At 51.0% G+C, this 17,809-nt stretch overlaps 2 protein-coding genes across 7 annotated transcripts in view; one reads left to right on the top strand and one right to left on the bottom strand.

Moving 5' to 3' along the window:
* Positions 1–4,936: 4,936 nt before the first annotated feature.
* Chadl (chondroadherin like) lies at positions 4,937–17,435 on the top strand. Its single transcript, XM_034516597.2, has 6 exons — positions 4,937–5,087; positions 6,387–6,561; positions 7,147–8,841; positions 9,244–9,410; positions 10,709–10,907; positions 16,956–17,435. Exons 1-5 carry the CDS (start codon positions 4,975–4,977, stop codon positions 10,893–10,895), a joined length of 2,337 nt encoding a protein of 778 aa, XP_034372488.2. The 5' UTR covers positions 4,937–4,974; the 3' UTR covers positions 10,896–10,907; positions 16,956–17,435.
* Positions 14,884–17,809, bottom strand: part of L3mbtl2 (L3MBTL histone methyl-lysine binding protein 2) — a 22,413-nt gene continuing 19,487 nt past the window's right edge. For 5 of the 6 annotated variants that reach the window (XM_034516601.2, XM_034516603.2, XM_034516602.2 and 2 more), the window contains 2 exons: positions 17,029–17,139; positions 14,884–16,370 (listed from right to left, as the gene is read on the bottom strand). In XM_034516601.2, coding sequence (XP_034372492.1) covers positions 16,258–16,370; positions 17,029–17,139 — 224 coding nt within the window. In that variant the 3' untranslated portion in view covers positions 14,884–16,257. The remainder of the gene's footprint in view (positions 16,371–17,028; positions 17,140–17,809) is intronic. The other variant, XM_034516604.2, reaches the window with a different exon arrangement.

The raw sequence follows: 17,809 nt of genomic DNA, 5'->3' as shown, positions 1-17,809 counted from the left end.
GTGCTGGAACTCTGTAGACCAGGCTGCCCTCTATTTAGTCATCCATCTGCCCCTGCCTTTCAACTGCTGGGATTAAAGGCATGCACCACCACCACCCACCTAAAATAAACATTCTTCACTGATGTGTGTGTCAGACATTTGTGTTAAGCAGCAGTACAAGGTACCATACTGATTCTATCTTCTATTCTCTGGGGTAATAGACATGCTGGTAAAATGCTAATACAATTAATTTTTATTTCTAAAAATTATTTTTTTATGTGAATTGGTGGTTTTGTCTGCATGTATGTTTGTGTGACGATGTCGGATCCCCTAGAATTGGAGGTCCTGAGTTCAATTCCCAGCAACCACATGGTGGCTCACAACCATCTGTAATGGGATCCAATGCCCTCCTCTGGTGTGTCTGAAGAGAGTTGACAATGTACTCATATACATAAAATAATTCTTTTTTTTTTTTTCCAAAAAAGAATATGGGAGCCAGGTTGTCCTAGCTCATACCTTTAATACCTTTAATCCCAGAAGCAGTTGCATCTTGAGTTGCAGGCCAGCCTGGTCTACAGAAAGAGTTCCAGGACAGCCAGGGCTACACAGAGAAACCAGGTCTTGAGAACTAATAAAAAAGAAGGTAAAAAAACAAATGCAATTTGGGCTGGAGAGACAGTATGGTTAACAGCAACACTGCTTATCCTTGTAGAGGACCCAGGTTCAGTTCCCAGCACCATTGTGGACCGGTCAGTGTGGGGCCCTCAGAGTAGTAACCTACAGGCAAGAAGGCAGTTTGCTTCAGTACAACTAAGTAGCCATTGTTGATTCAAACTTCTTCAGAGTCTGACCCTTGGTAGTTTATTTTAGGCATACATTATAACAACATAATGTGGTGAAAACTTTCCTAGTAGCAATCATGTATACAATAAAGCATACACAAATCTTGAGGAACAAAATAATCAAAGATCAGACTGTATGGAAACACTTTGTAAAGTACATGTGACACCTTCAAAAAATTGGTTCTAGAGACAGAATGACAAGTTCATGGCGTCTGGGGGAGGGGCCTGCATGGTCTTGGCCACACAGGTAAGTGTAGAGGTCATCAGACTAGTAACCAGCTTTCTGGGTGGACAAAAGGTTGTGCATCCCCTTCCTTTGAAGGAACAACCCAAGAGTGTTTACTATTCTAGGTTCTCCTAATGCTGATGTGTGAAACTTCTCTGCCTGCTACAGCTCAAAACCTAAAAAACAATGAAAACAAAAACATGATTTGGGGCTAGAGAGATGGCTCAGAAGTTAAGAATACTGCTCTTGCAGAGGGTGTAGGTTCAGAACCCACCTAGGGGCTCACAATAGCCTTTACATCCGCTTTCAGGGGGTTCAACACACTCTTCTGACCTCCATGGGTCCACATATACTCAAGCTAGGAAAAGAATAAAATTCCCTCATTGTTGCAAAAGCCATAGAAGGCGGCCCATAGCTCACACCCTCGTGGAGAAAAACTGAGCTGCTGGGTGTGGCGATCCACATGCCTGGGAGGCCAGGCAGAAAGACCCATGAATTTGAGAAAGCCATGAGTTTGAGAACACCCCAGGTTGCAGTGTTCAGAGTCAGATTTCATGGGGGGGGGGGGGGGGGGGGGATAAAGGAAAACTTTACAAAACAAAAATGTCCACTTACAAGTGGTGAATACCTTTAATCCCCACACTTTGGGAGGCAGATCTCTGGGAGTTCGAGGCTATCCTGGTCTACAAAGTGAATCCAGGACAGCCAGGACTACACAAAGAAGAAACCCTTTCTCAAAAACTAAAAGTGTATACTGTTCCGTTCCTAGCACCCACGTGAAGTAGCTCACAACTACCTGTAACTCTAGCTCCGGAGAATCCAATGCCCCCCTCTTCTGAACTCCTTGGGGACCTACACTCATGCACATACCCACGCACATAATTTTGTTTGAAATAGGGTTTCTCTGTGTAGCTCTGGTTGTCCTGGAACTCACTCTGTAGACCAGGTTGGCCCCAAACTCAGATCCTCCTGACTTTGCCTCTGCCTCCTACATACAGTGTAAAGGTGTGTGCCATCACTGCCTGGCTTGAGCTCTAGAATTTAAAGCCTGCTTGTGCAACAGAGATTCTATCTGAAAAGGAAAGGGGGAAAAAAAAAAAAAAAAAAAGAAGAAGAAGAAGAATGGAATGGCACTCACTGTTTAGACCAGAGAGCACGAATGACCTTACTGCTCTTAAGATGAATTGTAGGTTGCCCTGCATCAACAGCTTCATTACTAGCTTACACCCCAGAGAAGTGAAAGCGATACAAACGAACACTGTGCACTAGTTTTTTAGAACTATTCTCAGTATAGAATCAAGAGGTAGAAGCAAGCCAGTGAGTGTCTCATCCACCAGAGGGATAAGTTGAACAACATAAAGTATGCCCATACAAAGTCTGCCATAAAAACAGTGGAACTTCTGTTGTATATAAACCCTAGGTGGAAGGGAATGAGTAAACTAAGCTCATTTATGTTTAGTATTCCTGTGGGATATTCATCCATACACTGATGAATTTTTGTAACAGTAAGGAAGGTTTGGTTTTTTACATCCTCACCCCTCACCTTGAGATAGGCATATACCTTTTATCCCAGTGGTTGTAGGAAGAAGATCTTATGTTCTGGGTCATCCCTAGCTACAGTGTATTTAAGACTATCCTGGGCTATGTGAGACATTCTTAAAATACAACCAAGCAGAGTCAGTGAGCTGGCTCAGCGGATGGAAGTACTTTCTATCAAGTCTAAAAACCTGAGTTAGATCCTAGAGTTCCTGTGGAGGGAACCGACTCCTACAAGTTGTCCTTTGACCTTCACACTCGCTGTTGAATTTGCACATGCAAATAAATGCAATTTTAAAACTACAACTGGCCAGCCTGGTCTACAGAGTGAGTTCCAGGTCAGCCAAGGCTATACAGAGAAACCCTGTCTCGAAAAAAAAAAAAAAAACCTACAACTGGGCTGTTCTAGATGACTTGAGCTTAATTGCCAACACACATATAAGTTGTCTACCACCATCTGAGAGTCCAGTTCTAGGGGATCCATCAGATTGCATGTGGTACAGATATACATGCACACAAAACACCCATAAACAAAAGGGAAAAAATTAAAAATACAACTCTGAAGCTGGACAGTGGTGGTGCATACCTTCAATCCTAGCTCTTAGTAGGTAAAGGCAGGAGGAGCTCTGAATTTGAGGCCAGCTTGGTCTATAGAGTGAGTTCCAGCCAGGGCTACACAGAGAAACCCTGTCTTAGGAGAACAAACAAAAACAACTGAGCTGGGCAGTGGTGGTATGCTTTAATCCCGCCACTTGGGAGGCAGACTTAGGCAGATCTCTTGAGTTTGAGGACAGTCTGGTCTACAGAGTTCCAGGACAGCCAGGGCTACACAGAGAAACACCGTGTAAAAAACATTAAAACAACTATGACAGCACACACCTGTTGTCTCAGCAATTCAAAGCTGGAGCCAGAGGACAAGAGCAGTCTAGGATGCATAGCAACTTTGAATCCAGCCAGGGTTACACAATACCCCATCTCAAAAGGCCAAGCAAACTGAAAACTGAAAGCTGCCACACGCCAGAAACATGGATCTGAAAACCTATGCGAGGGTTTGCTGTGATCCAGCTGTGCTGTCTGTGGATGCAGGGTGTTTGCGTGTTGGTTTGTTTTTTAGACAGTGTCACACTATGTAGTCGTGTCTGGCCTTTAGTTCCTGGAACTAAAGGTATGCACCACCATGTCCAGCCTTGAAATGTGTACACGCTCCAGAGATACATGCTTAAATGTATCTTTTACTTTCAAGACAGGGTTTCAGTGATCCTAGGCTGGCCTCTAACTTGCTATGTAGCCTTGAATTTCTTTTTTGTTTTTTTGAGACAGGGTTTCTCTGTGTAGCCCTGGCTGTCCTGGAACTCACTCTGTAGACCAGGCTGGCCTCAAACTCAGAAATCAGCATCTTCTGCCTCCAAGGTGCTGGGGTTAAAGGTGTGCACCACCACCGCCCGTGGCCCTAAATTTCTAACTCCACCACTAACAGAGAAAAAAGCGGGGTGTAGAGGAACAGTAAAAATATCTAAGACAGGACTAGACAAGTAGCTCATTAGTCAAGAGCAATGGCTGCTCATGGAGAGGACCTGGGTTCAAATCCCCCACATGGAGGTTGACGAATAATATCTGTGCTTCTACTTTGAAGGCTCTGGTGCCCTCTTCTGGACTCTATGGTTACCAGCCATGCTACAATGCCCTGTACATAAGTAGTAGGCCAGTCACATATAAAGTAAAATAATAATAATAATAATAAATAAATAAATAAATAAATAATTTTAAAAAAACTAAAAAATTTAAAATATCCCAGATAAACCGGTAAGTCGGTAAGTCTGGCACTTTTTTTTTTTTATCCTTCTGGCTCAGTCTCCTGAGGTGTACACCACCACCTGGTTTATGCCTTAGATCTGTTCATAGAATGAAACACCATATAATCCATTAGAAAATGGATATGACTCTAGGCATCAATTTGGATACCCTCAATATGTTAAAGCGAGATGGAAAATAGTTGCAAGATACATGTGTGCAGTAGCTTCAGTGTGTGCAAGTGTATAAGTTCACAGAAAGGAAGGAGTTAAGAGTTCCAGGTTCCTACCTTAACTCCTGCAGCAACCTAGTGAGCTAATTTTTAACCTTCAGTTGCTGAATAGCTTTTCCTAGGGTCCCACAGAGTCTGCAGGAGCCCAGTGATGCTGACCCACCCGAAGGCTCCTCCAAACAGCCCCCATCTCCATCGCCACCCATGCTCACCCTCCAGTCCAAAGACTCAGGCTGGGCCATGTTGTTAAGCCTGTGCAGCCTGTAACTCCAGCCGCTTCCACCCCCTGCCCACAGCCTGGGGAAGCCCCAGCCCGGCTGGGCTGCTTACAATGCTTTCCATTCAGCTCTGTCCTGGCTGCCAAGCCCATGGGCAAAGGGGGTGGGGTGGGTACCGCTGGTGACCAGGCAAGGACTGTCCCTGGTCTTTCCCTTGTGTGGGGCCTTCAGACAGGGCTGGCAGTTCCAGTCGGCATGGAGAGGTGAGTTTGGGGGCTCTGGGGGTGCAAGGGAGCCACCGATGAACTAGATGGTTAGAGATGAGCACTTATCATCTGTTTGTGCCTCTGAGAGGCCAGCTGCAGAGCCACAGGATCTTCCTGTACCTGAGGGTCCCCAGAGGTGGCCCCTAAAACAGCTCCAGAAGTTCCTGTGCACGCCTGTGGGGTAGTCCTTTGGAGCCTTATGAAGGGGGATTTATGTCAGCCCTCTATGCCCTGAACATTTTCCTCTTCAGGTATCAGCCTAATAGGGCCCCCTTCCTACCCTGACCCTCAAGCCAGAGTCTAGAGAAGGCCACCAGCACTGAGAAAGGGGTGAATTCTGGGACTAAAAGGAGACAAAGCCAGACAGTAACAATCCTGGGAGCAACTATGGGGAGGCCCATGGGGTGGCATTCCAGCTCCACATCAGGGAAGGCAGCTCAGAATTTACCTGTGACCCAAGCATAGAGCAGGAGCCGAGTGAATTCGCTGCTGCTGGGGCTGCGCAGTGATACCACTCGAGGCGTGTGATGGAGAATCTATACATTCTTCTTGAGGTACCAGGAATTGGGACTTTTCACTAACGGAGACAGCTAGACACTAGGGAGGTTTCTGTTGGGAGTATCAGGATCCTATCTGTATTCTGGAAAATTCCCTTTGGCTGTTAGGTGGATCACAGGGGAGGCCAGGAGAGCCATGGTGGCAGTGCTCACCCCTAAGAAGAGATGGGCAGTGCTGTCGTTGTGAGGTGGAGGGATGGACGGTAGTAGGTGGGTGCATCAATAAATAGACAAGTGAGGTCTAGCTTGCCCCACTGTAGTACATAACTCGGGCCCTCAGTTCCCCTGTCGCAGGCCAGTCAGCCGTGTGGACAGAGGGGAGCAGGCAGAGTCCTGGAATGCCTGCTTACCATGACAGCGTTTCTCAGGCCCTTCAGCATCTGGACCTCCCAGTCCACCCTAAAACCTGGGCTAGGTCTGGGCCTTCCCTCCTGCTGCCAAACTGTCTTAAATCTGGACTCTGGCAGAGTTGGAACTGATTGTCTACATCTTAGTCCTCTCCCTCATAAACCAGGGCTGATAACAGAAGCTCCCTCCCCACGCCCCCCTATGAGGAGAGGGTAGGGAACCAAAGCCATGGCACTTCCCTGTACCCAGAGGATGGAGGCCTGGAGGAGTTCTGAGGCAGGAGTTGGCTGTCCTGAATCAGGGGTTCAATGCCCACTAGCATTGATTCCCCCACCCCCCACCCCCCCCAACCCCCCCACCCCCCGGACAGCAGCTCTCTCCCCTCTCCCAGGCCTCAGAGCTCCACCTGGGTCTTCATGCTGCTGCTGCTTACGGTGTTGATCCTGAGTCCAGCTTGGCACGTGGCTGCCCAGCGATGCCCACAGACCTGTGTCTGTGACAACTCCAGACGCCATGTTACCTGTCGGCACCAGAACCTCACCGACGTGCCAAACACCATCCCTGAGGTCAGGAGAGGGAAAATCCTGACATGGGTTGGCAGTGTGGCAGGGTGGCAGGAGCCGGGGCTACACCAATAGTTCTACCATTGTCTGGCTGGTTTCTGCTTCTTGAGCCTGGGTATCTATGTCTAAATGGGAAGAAAAATAACCAATAAGGGCCAAATCCAATGACACACACCTTTAACACCAGGACTCAGGAGGCAGAGGCAGGCAGCTCTCTTTGAGTTTAAGACCAGCCTGATCTACAGAGTGAGTTCTAGAACAGCCAGAACCATGTTTAAGACAAACAATAGCAACAACAACAAAAAACTAAACAAGACAATAGCCGTATGATTTATTTAAGATCCTTGTGTGGCTGAGATACCATGTGACCGATAAATAATAATGTATTTGTGACAGGTCCTGGGGTGAACTTGGGGGTGTGTCTGTCTGGATAAGATACTCTTTTTGCCCTGTGGTGTTATGAATTAATGGGAAAGTGAGCCAAGAGCAGCGAAGGAAAAACTCACAGTGAAGACTGCTCAGTGGCTAAAGAGAATCAGAGAGGTGAGGGAGAGAGGCCTTATCCTCCTTTCCCGCTCCTGTCCCCAGCTTACCCAGAGGCTGGACCTCCAGGGCAATATGCTGAAGGTCATCCCTCCAGCTGCCTTCCAGGACCTGCCTTACCTCACACATCTGGATCTGCAGCACTGTCAGGTGGAGCTGGTGGCAGAGGGGGCCTTCCGTGGCCTGGGCCGCCTGCTCCTTCTCAACCTGGCTTCCAACCGCCTGAGCACGCTTCCCCAGGAGGCACTGGACGGGCTGGGCTCACTCAGGCGCTTGGAGCTGGAGGGGAACAAGTTGGAGGAGCTGCGGCCCGGGACCTTCGGCGCCCTGGGCTCCTTGACCACTCTCAATTTGGCCCACAATGCCCTAGTCTACCTGCCCGCCATGGCTTTCCAGGGGCTGATGCGCACTCGTTGGCTGCAACTGTCTCACAACGCACTCAGCGTGCTGGCCCCCGAGGCTCTGGCCGGCCTGCCCGCGCTGCGCCGCCTCAGCCTGCACCACAATGAGCTGCAGGCCCTGCCCGGGGCCGCCCTGTCCCAGGCCCGCAGCCTGGCGCGTCTGGAGCTGGGCCACAACCCGCTCACCTACACGGGAGAGGAGGATGGCCTGGCGCTGCCCGGCCTGCGGGAGCTCGCCCTGGACCACGGGTCCCTGCAGGCCCTGGGCCCCCGGGCCTTCGCCCACTGCCCGCGCCTGCACACCCTCGACCTCCGCGGAAACCAGCTGACCACCCTGCCCCCGCTGCAGGTCCCGGGTCAGCTGCGCCGGCTGCGGCTGCAGGGCAACCCTCTGTGGTGCGCCTGCCACGCGCGGCCCCTGCTCGAGTGGCTCGTGCGCGCTCGAGTGCGCTCCGACGGCGCGTGCCGGGGACCGCGGCGCCTGCGAGGCGAGGCCCTGGATACGCTGCGGCCTTCCGACCTGCGCTGCCCGGGAGACGCGGCGGAGGAGGACGAGGACGAGGACCGGCAGGCCGGTCCCCGTGCCCCTCCTCGCTCCCCGCACGAAGAGACGGCGTGGGCCACGCCCTGCCCTCCAGCCTGCGTGTGCGTCGCGGAGACCCGGCACAGCGCTTGCGACGGCCAGGGCCTGCAGGCCGTGCCCCGCGGCTTCCCCAACGACACCCAGCTCCTGGACCTGAGGCGCAACCACTTCCCCTCGGTGCCCCGCGCGGCCTTCCCGGGCCTGCGCCACCTGGTGTCGTTGCACCTGCAGCACTGCGGCATCGCGGAGCTGGAGCCGGGCGCCTTGGCGGGCCTGGACCGCCTGGTCTATCTCTACCTCTCAGACAACCAGCTCTCGGGCCTGAGCGCTGCAGCCCTCGAAGGGGCCCCTGTCCTGGGCTACCTGTACCTGGAGCACAACCGCTTCCTGAGGATCCCGGGGGCTGCTCTGCGTGCCCTACCCAGCCTCTTCTCTCTACACCTTCAGAACAACGCGGTGGACCGCCTGGAGCCTGGGGATCTGGCAGGAGCGCGGGCTTTGCGCTGCCTTTACCTGGGTGGAAATCACATCACCCAGGTTTTACCTGGGGCGCTAGGTCCAGCCAGGGAGCTGGAGAAGCTGCACCTTGACAGAAACCAGCTGCGAGAGGTGCCCACTGGAGCCTTGGAGGGGCTGCCTGCACTCAAGGAGCTGCAGCTCTCGGGGAACCCATTCAGGGCTCTGCAAGATGGGGCCTTTCAGCCTGTGGGGCGGTCGCTGCAGCAGCTCTTCCTGAACAGCAGTGACCTGGAGCAGGTGGGTGATGGCTGATGTGCAGGCAGGAAGCACAAGTCCATAGGAGGCATTCCTTCGGCAAGCATTTTAGGCAGGGCATGAGAACACGAAGAAACCTCAACCCTTAAGGAGTTCAGGTGCAGCTAGAGGCCTGGAAGAACTTGAGTCTGAGCAGTGACCTGCTGTTGAGAGTCCCTAACAGTCTTGCCCATTATAAGGATGGGGTTTAGGCCTAACTGAAAGAACTCGGGCATTGAGTTACTTGGAATAAGATCAACCTGGGTTCTAACCTCAGTACCAACCCTCCAACGTAGACCACCTTGAGCCTTCCATCTCTCTACTGGAGGGAGGATGGAGCTCCCCGCTGACCTGGCACGGCCCACCTGGCAGGGGCTCACAACAGGACTTGGCACTTCCTTGCAGATTTCTCCCAGGGCCTTCTCAGGCCTGGGAAAAGGGCTGCGGAGCTTGTACCTGCAGAAGAACCAACTTCAGTCCCTGCCAGCCCCGATGTGGCTCAACGGGCTGGAGCTCCTCGAGCTCAGCGGCAATCCTTTCCACTGTGACTGCCAGCTGCTCCCGCTGCACAGGTACACCCCCATCAGGACTCCCACCAGAGGTGGACCAGCTACTGCCAGTCAAGTCCAGCTATCTCCCCGGGGGACTGTGGCCCTGCACCACCACTAGACTTAGGATGTTTAGCTTACAGTTTGTATATATGGCACAGAAAGCCAGAATGGGAGCTCCAAGCAGGAACTGTCCAGGAGCAGAGAAGAGGGAGGAACACTGCTTACTGGTGCTCTGCTTGCTTTTCTTTTTTTTTTTTTCTTTTAGTTTTTTGGGGGTTTTTTTGTTTGTTTGTTTTGTTTTTGGGGGGGTTTTTTCGAGACAGTGTTTCTCTGTGTAGCCCTGGCTGTCCTGGAACTCACTCTGTAGACCAGGCTGGCCTCGAACTCAGAAATCCGCCTGCCTCTGCCTCCCAAGTGCTGGGATTAAAGGCGTGCGCCACCACCTGCCCGGCTTCCCTATCCGTTATTAATCAAGATAACATCCCATAGATAAGCCTGGCACAGGTACCACAAAACTAAGGTTTAATTCCTTCATAAATCAGGATGATGTTGTCTTTGCTTGGGGTGCTGGGACCTGAGAAACATACATGCACAGTTGGCAGTTACATAAAAATGGCAATGAGAAGCTGGGAGTGGTCACCATGCCCGTGATCCCAGCACTTGGGAAGTAGAGGTAGGACTCAGGAGGATGAAGTCAGCCTGGACGATATGAGACCCTGCCTCAAAACACAAAAGCAAAGGCTGGGGATGACGCTCAGTCAGTGCTTGCCTAGTGTGCACAAAGCTCTAGACTCAGTTTCTAGTGCTTCATAAACACAGCTGTGGCGGTGCACAGCTGTATCACAGCACTCAGGAGGGAAGATGAGAAGCTCAGAAGTCGAGGTTGGCTTGAGCTACACGAGACCCTGTGTTTGCTGTTCTAAGAGAATGAGAATCTGCGGTCCGCAAGCCTAAGCTCTAGTCAGTCCAGGCTCTGAGGTTTTACCAAGTGAGTCCCATAGCCTCCCTTTGGTCATCTGTGGAAGGGATGAGGAGCAATCCAGCCTACATCGCCGTGGCTGCTGGAGAATCAGTGTCAGCAGACATAAACAAAACAGATGACACAGTGCCTGGTACACAATGAACACTGCCACTGTTTTCATCTCCTTGTGCAGAAGGGATCAGAGGCTTAAAGTGACATGGAGGTGAGCCGCCCAGCCAGAGCTCAGTAGACTTCGTCTTGTCCACTGCCTCCAAGTTCTTGATCCCTCCTCATCCTCCCCAGGAACTCTCACCCATTTTCATCCATACTGGGCTCCCCATTTCTCTCTCCTTCTCAGGTGGCTCACTGGATTGAACCTGCGGGTGGGTGCCACCTGTGCCACCCCTCCCAGTGTCCGTGGCCAGAAGGTGAAGGCTGCAGCTACAATCTTTGAAGCCTGCCCAGGCTGGACTGCCAGGAAGGCCAAGAGGACACCAACCTCCAGGGTCAGTGCCAGGAGAACTCCCATCCACAGACAACACTGAGGAACAGATAAGGTTAGCCCTTGGGCAGGAGGTCTGGGTCCCAAAGCTGCTGGGAAGCTGAGCCCGGGGTTTTTCCTCAGATGTGCAATGACCCATGGTCACCTTGCACGATGCAGTCATGTCCCTTCTCCTCACCCCTTAAGGGACTATGTTTTGTGGATGCCACAACTTACACATCCCATTTCTGTTTTTACTGGATCTGTGTGGACCCCACCCTTCCCCATCCTGACCTCATAGACCTGGCTCTTCCCAGGGAGGAGAGTGGAAGTTCAGGTGTGTTGGCTTTGCCTCCCAACCACCTGTCAGTCACAGGTTGAGATGTCACTTGATGTGATATTCAGGTCCTGACCCAGCTTAAACTCAGTTGTACCATGTGCCTTGACGTATCTGTGAAGGCTGAGTAGGCTGCTGCAGGCTGAGCCCCTAGATGCAGGAGGTCCCATGCAGACACCTAAGACCAAGTGTGGAGTCCAAAGGGAGGAGACCATATCACAGAGAAAATGAGTGAAAAGAAAGGTGCTGGGAAGGTAGGAGAAGGCTGTGCCTCTCCCCCAACTCTGGGTTTGAAGACTTGAGGGAATCGAGTAGTGTTTATATTTGTTCCCTGAGGTTGTCATGAGCCTGGACCATGAACTGGGTACAACAGCAATGCACCTGACTGTTTGAGGTTGGAAATCAAAGTGCTGACTTTCAATTGGAGCCTGGAATAAAAGGATTCCATCTTGTTGCTTCTGGCCAGTGGTGGCCTGTGCCATTTTCTAACCTGCCTCTTTCAGTGTGGTACTCTCCATCTCCTCATGCTGGCTTCCTTCCGTGAGTCAGTCTGTACACTTCTCTCTCTTTTCATGAGGATGGTTGCTCAACATATAATGACCTTTTAATTTATCACCTCAACTTAATAGAAGACCCTGATTCTAAGAAGTCAGATTCTGAGTTACTGGAGTTCAATTATCTTCTAGAGAAACACAATTTAGGCCACTAACTGTTCCTGTGGAGGCAGGTTAGAGTGAGGAAGGAATACCTCACCATGGATCTGGGGTACAACACTTGCCACACAAGCATGGGGGCCTGAGCCTCCATAAGAGCCAGGCACACAGCAGAACCATCTATAATCCCAGTGCTCCTACAGGGAGATGGGAGGCTAAGACAGGAGATTCCCAGAAGCTCATGTGCCAGCCAGCCAGCCTGGGCTCACAGCAAACAGACACCCCGGGGCTGGGATGTCTAAGTGCAAGTACTGCTCTTACAGAGAACACAAGTTTGATGCCCATGTAGGGGGCTCACAAATGTTAGTCATCCCAGCTCAAGGGCATCCTGCCAGCATTCACAGGAGAGGCAGGGCTGTGTGAGAGACAGGTGAGGTGGTGGTGGAGGCAGGCAGAGACATTTTTAAGGTAGAAGGCAGGAACTGGCACCCATGCCTATTCTCTGATGCCCACACATGCATGTTCACACACACAGATTCATGCATGTGCATGCACAAAGAAAGGAAAAGCAAGCTCTCAAGCTACAGGATACAAATCCTCCTTTGGGCCAGTTGGCAGTGGCAAATGCCTTTAATCCTAGCCCTCAGAGCAGAGGCAGGCAGAGTTCAAGGCCAGCCTGGTCTACAGAGTGAGTTCCAGCCGGGCAGTGGTGGCGCATGCCTTTAATCCCAGCACTTGGGAGGCAGAGGCAGGTGGATTTCTGAGTTCAAGGCCGGCCTGGTCTACAGAGTGAGTTCCAGGACAGCCAGGGCTACACAGAGAAACCCTTCTTGAATTATATAACTGACACTCAGTGGCATCATCCTTCCTCCAGGCTTGCTCTAGTCAACAGTTACAGTGAAGAACCCAGTGCCAGCACTAGAAATGAATGAAACAGAGATGTTGAGAAACCATTGTAACCCTTGTACTTGGGAGGCAGGATTAACTCAAGGTCACCTTGGGCTACATGAGAATATCTCCACAAACAGCCTAAGAGGTCCCCTCTCTCTTCTTGAAGCCACCACCTCCCTTTTTAAAAAATTTTATTTACTTTGGTGTTCTGCCTCCATTTATGTCTGGGACGGCTTCAAATCCCCTGGAACTGGAATTACAGACAGCTATGAACTACCATGTGTATGCTGGGATCTGAACCTGGATCCTTTGGAAGAGCAGCAAGTGCTCTTAATCACTGTGCCACCTCTCTAGCCCCCTCAATCTTCCTATTTAAACATACTTTTTATGTTTATTTGTATGTGTGCAGGTGCATGTGTCATGGTGTGTGAGAGAAGGTCTAAGGACAACCCAAGGGAGTCATTTTCTCCATCTCCTATGAGGGTTCCAGGGATCAAGCTCAGGCCCTCAGCTTTGTGCCAACTGCCTACTTTAGTTGACCCGTTAAACTGTCCTGCTAGCCCACACTCACCATACCCCTTCCAAGTGCATGCTGGCTGGAGCCAGGCTCTTCAGAGCTCACAGTCCCAAGCCTGGGTCATTATCCATATGCCCCGTGGGGCTGACAGAGGATGGCACTCCAGGGATGTTCCCTAGCACCAGTGCCTGGAGGACGGCCAGGCCACACCTGCTGTGTTCCTGCATTCTGCATGAAGCCCATCAAGCTTGGTGTGGTCCATGAAAGGTATATTAAGGAGTGTCCCAGCAATAGCGGTAACTTTGCAGATCAACCCAGGTTCAATCCCATTGCTGTCACTTATCCTGTGCATTTAAGCAACCAATTTATATCCTCAGCCTTCCTTTTTCACATCTGTGAATAAAGCCGAGATCCAAAATGAATTAGCCGGCTGGAGAGATGGCTCATCAGTTAAGAGCACTGACTTCTCTTCCAGAGGCCCTGAGTTCAATTCCCAGTAACCATATGGTGGCTCACAACTGTCTGTAATGGGATCTGATACCCTCTTCTGGTGTGTCTGAAGACAGTAAGAGTACTCATATAAATCTACAAAAATAAATTATCTCAATGTGTAGCCTAGCTTCTAGCATGGAAGGTTTGCTGAGACTGGGTCGGCAGAAGGTTGAGAAGCAAAGAGATTTGGTCTAACGGTCACTGCAAGCTTCCAATGGAGGAGGTGGGGTGTGTGGAAGGCATTTTAGAATGATGCTAGCAGCAACTCAAGTGCTAAGACTTTAAGACCTTTACTTCCCATCCAAGGACAAGCTGAGCTGCGGCAAGGTGAGTTCAAGGCCAGCCTGAGCTAGTGAGACCACAAATCTGACCCTTTAACATCAATATCAGTTATGTGCCCTTTTTTTTTTTGGTTTTTCGAGACAGGGTTTCTCTGTGTAGCCCTGGCTGTCCTGGAACTCTCTGTAGACTAGGCTGGCCTCGAACTCAGAAATCCACCTGCCTCTGCCTCCCAAGTGCTGGGATTAAAGGCGTGCGCCAACCACCGCCCGGCGTTATGTGCCTTTCTTAATTTCACCAACACTATTACTCCAACTTTGTGCCAGGGTTGGAACTAGGGACAGGTGAGCTCCAAGAACCACCAATGACAATACAGCTATGGTTGTTATGGAGACAGAGGGTGGTCTTTGTTTTTCTCTTTGTGTGGTAACTGTCTTCACACCTGACACTCAAGTGGCATGTCAGAATATACTCTGCGGGTTTGACTTTCACAAGGAACTTGTCTCGTAGAGGTTGCACACATCTGTAGCCCCAGCATTCAGGAAATGGGAGATCAGAAGTTGAGGTTGGCTTGGGCTCTATGAGAGCCTGTTTCTGTTGTTCTAACAGAACAAGAATCTGGAGTCAGGTAGCCTAAGCCCTAGTGAGTCCCAGCTCTGAGGTTTACCACATGAGCCCCATGGCCTCCCTTTGCTCATCTGTGAAACAATGGGGAGTCGGAAGGCCAGGCCTGGAATGAAGGGAAAACATTCTGCCCTCTGGTCAGGGGATCTCATGCACAAGAAGATGGGATCTCATGCATCTATCTAAAGGCACACTTGGCCACCTACCTCCTAATATCTGCTCCTAGGGGCCGAGGTCCACTCATCTGATAGCATCTCACTGTTTTCTTCACAGATTTTATTTATAATTATGTTTAAGGATATACACATTTGTATCCACAGAAACCACAGGCACAGGCTCCCCTGGAGCTCAAGATACAGGCAGCTGTGAGTGGGTGCTGGGAACTGAACCTGCCTTTTACTGTAGACTTTCATCTTCCTCCCTTTGAGGAAAGCAGGCAGACAAAGGCCTCTTTCATGGCCTAGATTCTGCACAGGGTGGGCTATCTTTAGCAGATAGGTCAAGACCAACTTCTCTCAGAACCTGCCCAGTCTGTGATGACTGGTCATTCACATGTCCCCTTAGGGATGAACCAGGCCTGGTCCTGAGCAAAGTCTAGCACATGGCAGACGAGACTTGACCAGAGTAGGCCCAGAGATGGCACAACAGAGCCACTGGCTTCACTGCTCTGTCCATAACCCAGTCAAACCCAGGGCACTGCAGGAGCCCCCACTGCTTCCAGGATGATACTGGAGGGCTAGGCCGCCAGTTTCAAAGTGTCTAGCTGGAGACTAGGCACACAGTTTTAATCCTAGCACTCGGGAGGCAGAGGAAGGTGAATCCCTAACAGTTTAAAGTCTGCATGGGCTACATATCAAGCTCTGGAACAGCAAGCACTACATAGACCCTGTTTCAAAAACAAAACAAAAATGTATCTTAGTGGGAAAAACCAAAGTCAAACACTGTGAAGACAGTGAGCTGAACAACGGCTGGGCTGACCCAGGCAGGGGAGTGGAAAGGATAGGTCCAACCCAAGCTCAGATCTAGAGAAGGATGGTCTCAGGCAGGACACCCAGACTGCATGGGCCAAACTACTGTCTGATCTTGTACCTGACAGCAAGTAACCTGGCCCACGTCTCCCTTAGGGGCACAGATCCTGTGCACATCTTCCCAACTGTTCCCTCTAAGAAATGGAGTCAGTGTTCTTGCCATCCCTGAGAGATCAAGGTCCAAATCCAAATCACTCAAACCCACTACCTTGGTCAATTCCCTGCCACAGTGGGGGCCCTGGGACATCAGGTGGTACAGGGTGCCCCAAGAAGGTACAAGACCCTCAATTTATTTTAAGCAGAGGTGACTCCGTTCTCACCCAGCATCAGCTTGGGCTGCCCACCCACAGCTGCTACATTCCCTGACTTCCATCACTCGCCTAGGTAGACACATGGCAGTCAGTCTAGTTCTCCAGTGTGCTGAGGGTGCAGTAGTGTGCTGCCTTAGGACTCAAGCTGAGCAGCCAACAGGCCTGGCCAGAGGGCGGAGGTGGGCCTGGAAGACTAGGCTGTCCATTCACTACATAGCAGTAAAGCTGGGCTCCCTCTCTGCTCCATGACCAGGCTTGGCTTCAGTTAGGGTCCAGGCTGATGCCAGGGAAGTCTCAGTTGTCTCTCTCCTGCTTGATGCTCTCAATGGGGAGAGGCAGCTGTGGACTGGGTGACCTGTCAGGCGAGGAGATGTCCTGGTGCTCCTCCTTCACGCACACAGCGATAACTGTGAAGAGGGAGGGAGGCAGAGAGCTGAGAATGAGTGTGTGAAGGTGTGCCGGTCTCAGGGTGGGATGAGAGGCTGCTAAGGAAGCTAGCTTCTTTCAGAGAGAGTTCTAGAGGTAGCAGGGAGCCTGGGTGACCACTTCCAACTTCCTCCTCACCCTCCCAGGGGCAGTGATAAGAGAAGCCGCAAAGCTGCAGGCACAGCTGGTGAGCTAATAGCATTTGCAGCCAAGCTGACAGCCTGTGGGAGACCCTGTGGTGGGAGAGAATCAACTCCTGAAATTATCGCTGATGCTACATGTGCTGTGGTACACGACCCCCCAAGTATACCGCAATAAGAGTGAAGAAGACCCCAGCACATCCTGGCCAGTAAGACTAAGCCAGACATTTGACACCTGATATCCCACTATGGGGTATTTAGAGGCAGGAGAGGAAGGGAAAGCCAAGACACACGGCTGGAGAGACAGAGACTTCTCAGTTCAGAACTACACGGGGTGTTTAGGAGATTTATCCAGTCCAATGGTTTGAAAACTGTTTGGTGCCTGGAAAATCCCCTTCAGGCTTGACTCTGTTCTTTTGTGTCCAGATAGAGAAGCAAAGAGACTAATCAGAGAACGAAGCAGACTGTCCCTGACTCAACCCAGTCCGTCGGCTCTTACTGTCATCAGGAACTGGTTCCGAGACCGCCAACGCCTCAAGGTTGTCCTCCAGTAAGGGTTTCTTGGAGCCCTGTCTGAGGGGCCGGGTCTTGGCTGATGGGATTCTTTTCCCTATGAATGAAAATAAAACAAACCCAGCATTAGTGCTAGCAGGCAGTGTGGAGCTGGATACAGTGGACCTGGACTCCAATTTTCAATACCCTTTACTGGCCAGGTGCCTGGGTCAAAGCAGTTATGGATGCTAGCTAGCTAGCTAGCTTGCTTGCTTGCTTCTTTCCTTCAAGACAGGAATTCTCTGTGTAGCCTTGGCAGTCCTGGAACTTGCTTGGTAGACCAGGCTGGCCTCGAACTTACAGAGACACACCTTCCTCTATCCTGAGTGCTGTGATTAAAGGCGTGTGCACCACTGCCTGGTGATGTTTGATTTCTTAAATAGACCATGGCATGTTCACGTCGCCACTTTGAACAGCACAGACTTAATTCAAATACCACTCCTACCCAGGGACACCTAGTCCCTGCTGTGGCTCTGCCTCACTGCAGAACCTCTTCTCTGCCTGATGGCCGTGCTGTGGCTCACCTTTCACAGTATACAGCTGAGAATGACATTGTTACCTGCCCTCCTGTCCTGTCCTCTTGCAACCCCATAACCAGCTGTTCCAGAAAAGAGTGTTGGAGGAGGAGGGATCCTTCTCTCTGCCTTTTCCTCAGAACCCAGCATCTACAGGTTGCTTTGGACAAGCAACAGCAAGGAAAGGCTGTGACCCCCTTCTCTCTTTTCCTC

The sequence above is a fragment of the Arvicanthis niloticus genome, chromosome 13 (genome assembly GCF_011762505.2).
Source record: "Arvicanthis niloticus isolate mArvNil1 chromosome 13, mArvNil1.pat.X, whole genome shotgun sequence".
Taxonomy (NCBI): Eukaryota; Metazoa; Chordata; class Mammalia; order Rodentia; family Muridae; genus Arvicanthis; species Arvicanthis niloticus.
This window is presented reverse-complemented; position numbering and strand designations above follow the sequence as displayed.